This window comes from Nuphar pumila, chromosome 17 (assembly GCF_984573655.1).
Source record: "Nuphar pumila chromosome 17, dmNupPumi1.hap1.1, whole genome shotgun sequence".
Classification (NCBI taxonomy): Eukaryota; Viridiplantae; Streptophyta; class Magnoliopsida; order Nymphaeales; family Nymphaeaceae; genus Nuphar; species Nuphar pumila.
In genome coordinates, this window is record NC_143265.1 from 9,794,205 (window position 1) to 9,805,189 (window position 10,985).

Below are 10,985 nucleotides of genomic sequence, written 5' to 3' on the forward strand. Positions count from 1 at the left end.
TAGCTTTGAGAACCGAGGCCAGTTGGATCTAAGAACCGTGACTTGATGGGAAATGTGTTTTAGATCTTTGAGGATCTAAAATACATTGCTTGTGAGCCTTGAATTTAAGCATGAGCAGCGGCAATCTACACTACATCAAATTGTCTTATATGCGAACTTAGGCTCTCAAACCATATATAATTACCAGGATGGAAAATGGATAGAGTGAAGGGGAAAACAAGTATTGAATAGTGTGAAGCGTGAAGCGAGATTCGTTTTGGAAAAAATATAGAAGCGTGTGAGAAGAGACATGTAAGAAACGTGAGTAAAACAAGAGAGAAGCGAGTGGAAAATGGAAAACAATGAATATTAACATGAAAAACACAAACAACAAGAGAAAAAGTGAAGGAGATCAGTGAGAAGCAAAAGAGAAGCGAGAGGAAAATGATTTGATAAGTTTCTCCCTCTCCCGATAAAACATTGTGTTTCCTGCTTCGTAAAACACGGTTAGCAAAGCGTTTCGGGTAGCCATGTCAAACAACAATAGCCAACTTACTTTTTTTTGGATTTATAACCTGAAGAAACCGTACCCAACATGAAGACCCGAGGATGAAAGTTAAAATCAAAACTCATGAGGGATGGAGGAGGGTAGGATTTTGAGACGGGAGGAGGGTGAAGACCTCAGCCCCCCGGTCCACTGCCATCCCTACCCACTGGACCCTATTCCTAGCTGAACAGACGCCGATTCGTATCGGACCGATCCTTTCATCCGGATCGGCCTGGATTGATCCTCACTTCACCGGGTCAAGGACGAGATCCGGGACTTCCTCCTCTCTCTCCAAATTTAGCGGCCGTTCACCCCCTCTAAATTTAGCTGCTGAGAGTTCCAAACTCACATTGCATCCAAGAAAAGGCAGGCAAAACCAGGCCGCACTTTCCTCTCCGGAGTGCTCTTTCTGGAACTCTTAACTACCAAAACTTACCCCCTTCCCTTAGCAAAGACCCGTCAAAAAAGGTCCACCTCTTCTCCTCATCTCTGCTTGAGTTTTCATGGCTTTGGTGATGAATAAACGCCTCCCCACATAGTTTTTCTTGGTTTCTCTCTAATGGGTATCCTCTTATTTTTGTGAAAGGTGGCCCCTTTCTTCGTTTTCTTGGGTTTTCCTTTGATGGGTACCTCTTGGTGCTTTTTTGTGAAATAGATTGGGTGAAGAGTGAAGGGTAGGAATGTCTGCTGTCGTGGAGGCCGTGAAGAATGTTGGGTTCAGCGCAGAATTGGATAAAAATGAAGCCTTGGAGGAGAACGGTGGGCCTGCTGGCCCTTCTGGTGATGGGTATGGTGCGGAGAAGCTAACCAGGAGGCCCAGCCATGCTTCCTTGTGTTCTACTGATGATGGTGATGATGTTGAAGATGATGCTGATGCTGATGCTGATGCTGATGATGATGGTGAGTCTGTTAAGTCCAAGGATGATAAGACCATTGTTCTTGGTCCTCAGTGCACCCTCAAAGATCAAATTGAGAAAGATAAGGTATCTGAAAAAAAGTGTGGATTTTGACATTAAAGTGTTAATGTGGTATTGTTTCCTTTTATTACTTAGATTTTTTTTTTCTTGGAAAATTTTGTTGGGATGTATTTTTTTCTAATACTTTTTTTGATTTGTTTGAAATTGCTGTGTGAACATGGGTATAAATGTTAGGAAGATGAGAGTCTGAGGAGATGGAAAGAACAACTGCTTGGAAGTGTGGATTTATCAGAAGTTGGAGGTACTCTGATGTAACTAATTATCAGTTTCATCATTCATTTATTGATTGATTTATTTAATTTTTTGTGTTACATTTGTTTTTCCTTTTTCAGTTTTTTTGATAATTTGGAAGAGTACTAGTTTTTTTTTCCTTTTTTTTGTGGTTTTACATTATCTGTTTTTGTTTTTGGTTTATGAAACTAAATTGAGCTTCATACAACAAGATAGAAGTTTCAGTGGAGGTGTGATCTGCTCTTTATTTTTCATTGGAACAGAGTCTCTTGAACCAGAGGTTAAGATAATGAGTCTTACAATAGTGTTGCCGGGTCGGCCTGATCTGCGTTTGCCGATTCCTTTTGAGCCCAATGCCAAGGGTTGTGCTTTTGTGTTTAGAGATGGAAGCCCCTATCATCTGAAGTTCACCTTCCAGGTTTCCAACAACATTGTGTCTGGACTTAAATATAGTAATACTGTGTGGAAGACTGGCATGAGAGGCAAGATTTCTTATTCTTGATTTTGGTTTTAACTTCTCTGATTTTACTCTGGTTGTTATCTTCCTCCTCAACAGAAGGAAAATTTGGTGCAGTAATTCTTTATTTATGTAAAGAGAGCTAAGAACTGCTTTCTTTTTCAGTGCAAAACTTTGCTGAATTTGGGCTATGACTAAGAGGTGCTAAGCTGGATACCATATCACTAACTGCTTAGGAACTCATACCTTGAGTTATTTGAACCATGCATTGCTTGCTTATTAAGTTGGTTTGTAGCTCATTTGGTAGACCCATGTTTCTCAGGCCTTACGTTTTCTACTAAAAGCAGCTTCTTGATGTGCTGGTTGTCTTAATGAGATCCTCCAATACTTGGACTGTTTGGCATTTTCATCTTGTTGAAGTGTATCAGATCCAGTTCTGAATAGTCTTTTTGTTAACCTTTGGTTTATGTGAAAGATTGAGGTGTCCTCATGGTCTTATAAAACATCATGGCTGATTGCTTGATATCATATGCTACCCCTTTGATTATGTACTGTTTCATGCTTTCTGTTACTGGTAGTAGGATTGACGGTTCTTCTTGAAGTACATGCTACTTTAGTTTGAAAATTGCGTATTTCTGAACACATAAAAGTAGAAATGCACAGCTGTTGTTATGGTCATCTTTTTAGGTGTTACTAATATGATCATGGAATTTCTTGGAATACGTGGATCATTTCTACAACCATTGGCAAATTCTCAGGCTGCTTCTTTGTAGTTGTTTACAATGAAGAGTATGCTATTGATCTCTGTCATGATATTCAAAATCGGGGGTTTAGTCTATTTAGTCTATGAAATTGGACATTTGTTATGAACTGTTGCAGTGGACAATACAAGAGTGATGCTGGGAACCTTCAGTCCACAGCAAGAGCCGTACACATATGAACTAGAGGAAGAAACCACTCCTTCTGGAATTTTTGCAAGGGGCTCCTATTCAGCCAGAACAAAGGTACGTAGGTACTCCAGTTTGGTGAGCCTTTCATTCAGTCAGCTCTATCTGTTAACTAATTTTGAACTCATGCCTGAATCTTTCTTCTTTTGTTTTCACAGTTCGTGGATGATGATGGCAAGGTTTACTTGGACATGAATTACAACTTTGAGATTAGAAAAGAATGGGCGTAGCCCTCCTGAGTTTCCTGATCTTGGCAACAAGTCTCATTATTGATTGACTTATCTGAGAATTCACCACAACACAGTTGCTGATGTATGTAGATTAAGTCCTGTATGTTGTTAACCATTTTCATTGGACGGTTTTTAATGGAGATATTCATAGTTGTAGCACTGAGTTGTATGATTGTGGTGACCGGAGCTCGGTTATCTGATTCAGATGCGCTTGAGTTTTATGTTGGCGGGTTTTTTGGCTGCGAAGCCACTCCGGCCACCAGTAGTTAATTAGTGTTGGCTGGCTTGACAGCCTGTACATGGAGAATTTCTTGTCCTGAAAACAAAATGGTAAAGCAGGAACATGCATGCAGCATGATAATCCCTAATTTTAAGCAATCAAGTTGGCTTCTTCTGATCAACTGGTCCTGCGATTTTGTTGTTATGGGGAATGTTTGTTTGCGATGTTTTATTGTTTCACTGAATCATGCAGAGCTTTCAAGGTTAGAAATGTTTTGCCCTACCTCTATATTGTCTTTATTTGGACACTTATTGTTTTGCAGTTACCTATCTTGCCTGTTTTTTGTTTCTCTGTTTGCATCTAAAATTTCTCTACTTTTCCTGTGTGGGACAGTCACCTGATTAGGGACAACAATGTCCCTTTTCAACTTCTGACAATTTATGATTTTGTTTATAGTTGCCAGGGTACGGGTACTGGTATTGGTATGCACTATGCAGAGGTTTTAATAACATTAGTTTGGTATGAATATCTCAAAAGATTGATGAGTTATTCAAAGTAATGATAGCTTAATATATGTTACATAAAAATATTAACTATTTTAAAGTAATTATTTTATATTTAATGAAATCTATGACTTATCAACTTCAAATGAATTTGAAAGTAAAACAATTTGTAGTTTCATGTTAGACGAGAATTGGCAGATTTCAGCATCACTTGTCAAGCAGTACATTGATATTTCGTCATTGCAAAATTAAATTCTGTGACATTTATCAGAAAATAAACAGATATGAAAGGGGAGTTTCTCAAGTATTTAAGACTAGTTTCTGAGTTTGTTTGGGATTTCTTTAATATTTGGTACTCTTGCACATGGATTCTAAACAAGAATACTCTTTCATTGTGCAATGGTGGAAGTGCTAGGTCTGCTTGTGAGAGATCAGTGGTTTGAGTCCTGAGAGTAGGACTGGTAAAAGAGACGAACAAGGCCTGGCTCGGCTTGTTTACCAATGGACTGAGCTCATGGTGTTGGATCATATTTTTTATCACACAGTTTCACAATCAACATCATGACATAAATCAGGATATACGGCAGTATAAAAATCATGATTAACAGTCGATCGAAACAGGAACAAGGAGCAAGCATATCGATTTTTGTATAATATCAATATCCAGACAACACAAGAACAAACAGTTGCAAAGAACACAATAAAAACAACGAAAACATGTTAATATTATATAACAGGCTAAGGTGTATGAAAGTACTATCCTTAGAGAAGATTCGCTCCCACATATAGTGCAAACAGAGTCTGACATCCTTTCCCCAGGATACAATAGCCTCGACGATTAGAACCAGTGCACTCCGACAGATCGTCTTTCGAAGACAACCTCTCTGAACCCAGGAAAGAGAAAGAGCGAGAGCTTTCTTCCTCAGAATTGTGTTACAGCATATTCGTAACCCTAACCCTAATCACGTTTTATAACCTACGAACAGTTACAAAACGTGGAAGGGACCTATTATGGAATTCGAGGAGCCGAGACTCGTTAACGAAATCCGAAGAGTCGAGATCCGTTACGAAGTTCGAAGAGACAAGACCCGTTAATGGACACGGACTACGATGAGTAAAAAGGTACAAAAACTTTGGGCAAAAATGTACTTTAGTCTTGATTGGATATGGCCCTAAAGGGCTCGAACTCGGCACAACATGGTGGGTGGGTGCGTGCACGTGCACGCGTGTGTGTGGTAGTCATCTAATCCTCTTGTTCTTAGAAACAAGTGTAAGAGTTTACATGTAGGTTATAAAGCCCACAAGAAACTCAAACCTCTTCAATATGAGACTATTCCACATCATCAAGTCCAACCTTTTCCAAAAAGGAAAAGAGCCAACGTTTTCTTCATTTGAATTCTCTCTCACCTCCTCTTCTTACACCCAACACATGGCTCGGCTCGGGTTTGTGTTTAGTCGAGCCGAACACAAGCTGGCTCATGTAAAAACATTCCATATTATTTATGCATGGGATATATATTTTTATATATTACTCTTAAATATATATATATATATATGTATATGTATATATATATATATATTACTCTTAAATAAATAAATAAATATATATATATATATATATTACACTTAATAGTTTATATTTTATGTTATATTTTTCATTCATCATTCTCTTTTTGCATTAATTTTATGCATTCTTATTTTTATATATTACACTTAAAATATATATAGTTTATCTATACGAGCTCTCCAAACACAGGGTGTTCGGTCTCGACTCGCTTAAGCTAAATGAGCTGCTCATGGCTCGGCTTTCCAGCTATACAAACCAATCATGAATGAGTTTATGACAAACCAAACTGAGCTGAGTTGCGAGCTGCTTGGTTTGTTTACCAGACCTACCTAAGAGTGACCATCTCATGCAAAAATAGAAAGTTAGGATTGTCTCCAGTCCACCCTTCCCCTGCGCCTTGGAATGGACTGCAGTTAGTATAACCTTTTCACATTAGGTTTGTAGTAGGTGTGCCAGTACCTGGTATGGATACACTCGATGGCCCACAAAAGCTTTGCTCATCTTGTAGGGGCCACTTGTAAATGTCACCTAGTTGACGGGACATCACAAGTTTGAAATCCATGAGTGGCTTCCCTGTAAGGTCAAAGCTGGGTGTACTCTTTGGTTGGTAGGGGAGACCAAGGGTTTTACCAACTGGAGTCCAGCCAATGTTTGGTGGGTGATGGAGGGTTTTTTTTTACTTGGATTATCAAAAAGAACTTGATATGTGAAATGCGAGGGTTGGCACAATGCGACCATAATTTGTTTTTACCTTTCTCCAAAGGGTGTTTGTTTCATGCCCATATGAAAGACTATCTTTCATGGAAAATAGGGCATCTTTTCTAGGATGAAATTAACATGTTTATGAGAAATATATAGTGGGACCCACTTAATAAATGCCAAAAAGCAGTTTTCATATAAAAATGGGTTCATACCACCCCCTTAGAAATCACTTTCCTTCCAAAATGGCTCTTTGAAAGGAAGAAGGCTTTCCTTGAGTGGGAGTGTAACAAACGGCCCCAAGATCAAGTGCCTCCTCGGAAAAGTTCATGAGATGTTTATACTGTCAATGATCACATATAGATAGAGGTGTATTGGTTACTTTTGTTCATGGTAATTTCAATGGTTTTTTTTAATTTAGATAGTCAAGCTAAGGGTTCCCCTTAATGGGATCCGAATGTGAACTGGACCAGCGATCTTATTTGACTCGACTTACTGAACTTATATCCATGAGAAATGAACTATAATACATTACACGCATGTTTAGTAAACTTTAATTGAACATAGTTTAGCATAAAATTAGTTGTAGATTGCCCACAAGGGCTATGCTTATGTAGGGGTGACTTGTGAAGGTCACCAAGTTGATGGGATGTCATGAGTTCAAAACCCACAGGGGATGCCTTTTCCGGAAAGGTCTAAGCTGGATGTACTCCCTTCCCTGGTGGGCAGGGACGACCTCAAGGGTTTTACCAACTGGAGGCCAGCCAATGTTCCATGATTTCGTGAGGGGGTGAAGGGTTGGGATTTGTTTCCCTTGGCTTAGCCAAAAAAACTAAATAAAATTGGTTGTAGATCATATTTTAGTTCTTGAGATCCTGCGTTGGGCCCCTGCATCACCCTTAGATCTGCATTTTTGGTGTTTGGGTGTTGTACCAATGAAGACATATGGAGTTTGCATGAGTGAGATCAGCTTGTAGTTTTAACTAAATGACCAAGACAACATGTCTGACTGTGCTAATGGGGCAGCCAAAATCCTACAAACAAGCATAACTGCATAAAACAGAAAGTTACATGAATTGTTCCTCAATCTGTAATTAAATTTAATGTTTACTGGTCCCGAAGAACATGACAGTGTTGGGGGCACCAAAAATGAAAACATCCACGAGACCCAAAAGACAAGAATCAACCCCTTGGTGAATGTGGATTCTTACAACAATTCCAAATAAAACCCCACAAAAAACCCACTACAAGACTCAAGAAAGAGCATACGCCCCTTGGGGGGTGTGGGAATGTCAAAATTACTCTAGTAATTATGAGAGCAGATCAGGTGATCGAAAATGATTTGACATTTTCACCGTCCATTGCTTCATCTCACAAGTAGAGATGGCAGACCGGGAAAAAATGGGGCCTAGGCTGGCCTCACCCCGTTTGGACCAAGAATGGAGGACATGAAACAAAAAATGAACGTCGGATGAAGGTTAAAATAAAAACCTGTGCAGGGATGGACTTACTCTTACCCTCACCCTCACCCATCCTGTCCCGTCCTCAATTCCTGTTAAGAAAATTATTATTATACTCTTATACATATTATAAAATTATATATATATATATATATATATATATATATATATATATATATTCCTAATTCTAAAATAAAACCCTTTCTCAAATCTTTCCTCTATCCTTCTTCTAACGAGCTCTCATTTTTCTCCTCTCATTCTTTTAATGGCGGAAGGCGGAAATGGCGGAAGAATGGGGGAAACAGAGTCCCATCCCGCCTTGTCCAGTTTGGATTGGAAATGAAAAACATGAAAATGGGAATGGACCGAGGATGGAGGTTAAAATCAAAACCTGTGCAGGGATGGAAGGCAAAATTTTGAGATGGAGCAGGATAGTCTCCCACCCCTGCGTCGGTCCACTGCCATCCTTAGTCACGAGGAGCCCCACAATCTTTATACAATCTGTGGATGGTGAGGATGCCAATGTTGGATGCAGGAAGAGATGAGGAGGTAATTCAAATAAAGAAAACATGTGTGGACTACCCTTTTATGAAGTGTGTTTGGACTTTGATGATGTGGAATAATTTCATATTGAAGAATCTCAAAAAAATTGTGGGATTTATAACCTACATAGAGATTCTAACACTTGTTCTAAAGAACAAGAGGATGAGATGGCTACAACATACACATGTGCGCGCGCTTGCCTGCCCGCCACACCGTGCCGAGCGGGTTTGGGTAATTGGCCCTTTAGGGCCATATCCTTTCTAAGTCCAATGCTTTTTTTGTGCCGCATTATTGTTTTTATTTGGATTAAATAATGGGATAAGAGAAATGGATAACGGATCGGGTCACGTCACTTTGTAATGTGTAATGGGTCACGTCCATGTTTTGTAACCATTCAAGGGTTATAAAATGGGGTTAGAGGGCTGGGGTTACACAGACGAAGACACATTTTTTGGTTTTCTCTCTCCCTGCTATCTCTCTCTCACACGTGGTTTTCCCTGTGGGTGTTCCTCTGAAAGGGAAGTTCTGCATCATCCGTTCGTTGAGGTTGTTTTTAAAGGACGATCTACCATCGAAGTGCACCAATTCAAATCATCGAGGCTACTGTATCCTAAGGGAAGGACGCCGGACCTTTTTGCACCGTATGTGGGGGTGGATCTTCTCTAAGAAGAGTATTTTTATACGCCTTAGCCTTTTGCAGAATAATAACATGCTTTTTTTGTTGTTTTTATTCTGTTCAATGCATATGGTTGATCTGTTGATCTTCTCTGAATTTTGGTTTAAAACCGTAAATGACATGCTTGAACCCTATTATGTTTTTAATCAAATGTTTTATTTACATATCATGTTATATGAAAATCCGATTTATATCATGATTCTGGTTTTGATTCTAACAATCTTAGAGAAGATTCTAAGCATGTCAATTGCATCGGGTTTTATACCGAAAGTATACATGTCCGGTATGCCGTAAAAATTTACCAGTCAGAATTTCAAGCACTGGCAATAGCGCATAAAAATCTGGTTCATGACTATAAGCTTGTTATCTGATCTAGAACTCGAATGCCCTTCGATTTCTGAGACTGATCTTGATCCTGCTGTTGTTAATGTTGCTGTAGAGTGGAAAGATAAGGATGATATATGTCATGGTTGCATTCTGTTGGCTTTGTCCAACACTTTGTTCGATGTATATTGTTCTTCATCTACCACTGCTAAAGCCTTATGCGATCAACTTGACAAAAAGTACAATATCAAAGACCAAGGTCTTGAGAAGTACTCGGTTGCCAAGTTTCTGAAATATTAGATGTTTGAGGGAAAGTCAGTCACTGAATAGGCACACGAGTTTCTGTTGTTGCTTCATAGTTTGGCTGAGGCTGATATGAAACTTCCTGAGAAGTTTCAAGTAATGACCATTGTGGACAATTTTCCTAAGACTTGGGTAGACTTTGACATGTCTCTCAAGGACCGTATAGAAAATATATCTCTGGATGATCTTATGGTTGCCATAGTCATTGAGGAAGAGCACAAGAGTCAGAAACAGATGGTGATGCCAACTGAACAACCTAAAGTGAATATGATGGCCGGATATTTTAAAGGCAAGGGATAAAAAGCGAAACCTGCAATGAAAAACTAAATTAAACCAAAGGCCAAAATCCAGAAGAAAGTAAAGAACAAATTGTGCTAGAACTATGGACAGGTTGAGCACTGGGCTAAGGAATGTCCTTCCAAGAAGGCCAAGGCTCATAGGACCATAGATGGTACGCCTCAAGTCAATATGGTGACTGAGGTCGTTGAGACCAGTACTGTGTATGCTTCTGTCAACCCGCAAATCTATCATGTAGGGGTGGCAATCAGGTCGGGTTGGAGGGTCGTGTCGACAGGTTGGCGGGTCAGCATACCTTAACACGAACCCGACTCGTTTATTAAACAGGTCGGCTGTGGCAAACATGAACACAACCCATTTATTAAACGGGCAACCTGACACAACACAGTTAACCTGTTTAATAAATGAGTTGGGTAAATGGGTTGGCGGGTTAGCGGACGGGTTGGAGGGCCGGGTTCGGGTAAATGGGTTGGCGGGCGAGTTGGTGGGTCGGGTTCGAGTAAACGGGTAAACGGGTCGGCGGGCGGGTCAGGATCGGGTAAACAGGTTGGCGGGTTGGGTTCGGGTAAACGGGTTGACCCGCCCGCCTAACCAATTTATTAAACGGGTCAGCCGGGTTGGCATACCCCTAACATGAACCCGACCCGTTTAATAAACGGATTAGGCGGGTTGACCCGTTTATGACACGAACCCGTTTAAGTCAAATCTGAACCCGGCTAAGAAGCGGGTTGGCGGGTCGTGTCAGATTTTGCCACCCCTACTATCATGTTTATGAGCCGACTGAGTGGCTGGTTGACACTGGGGCTAATGTGCACGTTTGTGCTGATAAATTTGTCTTTGTCTCATACCAGGTTGCTGCAGACAGATCCGTGCCTATCGGCAACTCCACGGCTGCAAAGGTGTTAGAGATTGGATGCGTGGACCTGAAGTTTCCTTCAGGATGAATTTTATCTTTACACAGAGTACACCATGTGCCTGTAGTTAGAAGAAATATTTTAAGTGGTTCATGTCTAGTTAGAGAGGGT

The 10,985-nt window shown here is 40.1% G+C and overlaps 1 protein-coding gene across 1 annotated transcript; it reads left to right on the forward strand.

The window, feature by feature from the left end:
- The first annotated feature begins 1,206 nt into the window (after positions 1–1,206).
- On the forward strand, positions 1,207–3,656 carry LOC149811595 (rho GDP-dissociation inhibitor 1-like). Its single transcript, XM_089992881.1, has 6 exons — positions 1,207–1,383; positions 1,441–1,509; positions 1,678–1,744; positions 1,998–2,216; positions 3,071–3,195; positions 3,297–3,656. The coding sequence occupies exons 1-6, from the start codon at positions 1,207–1,209 to the stop codon at positions 3,366–3,368; spliced, it is 729 nt and encodes a 242-aa protein (XP_089849007.1). The 3' UTR covers positions 3,369–3,656.
- The last annotated feature ends 7,329 nt before the right edge of the window (positions 3,657–10,985 follow it).

Coding starts and splice junctions, on each gene's coding strand:
- LOC149811595 (XM_089992881.1), top strand. CDS start 1,207: ATGTCTGCTGTCGTGGAGGCCGTGAAGAATGTTGGGTTCAGCGCAGAA. Junction 1,510..1,677: donor ATCAAATTGAGAAAGATAAG/GTATCTGAAAAA, acceptor TATAAATGTTAG/GAAGATGAGAGTCTGAGGAG. Junction 2,217..3,070: donor GTGGAAGACTGGCATGAGAG/GCAAGATTTCTT, acceptor GAACTGTTGCAG/TGGACAATACAAGAGTGATG.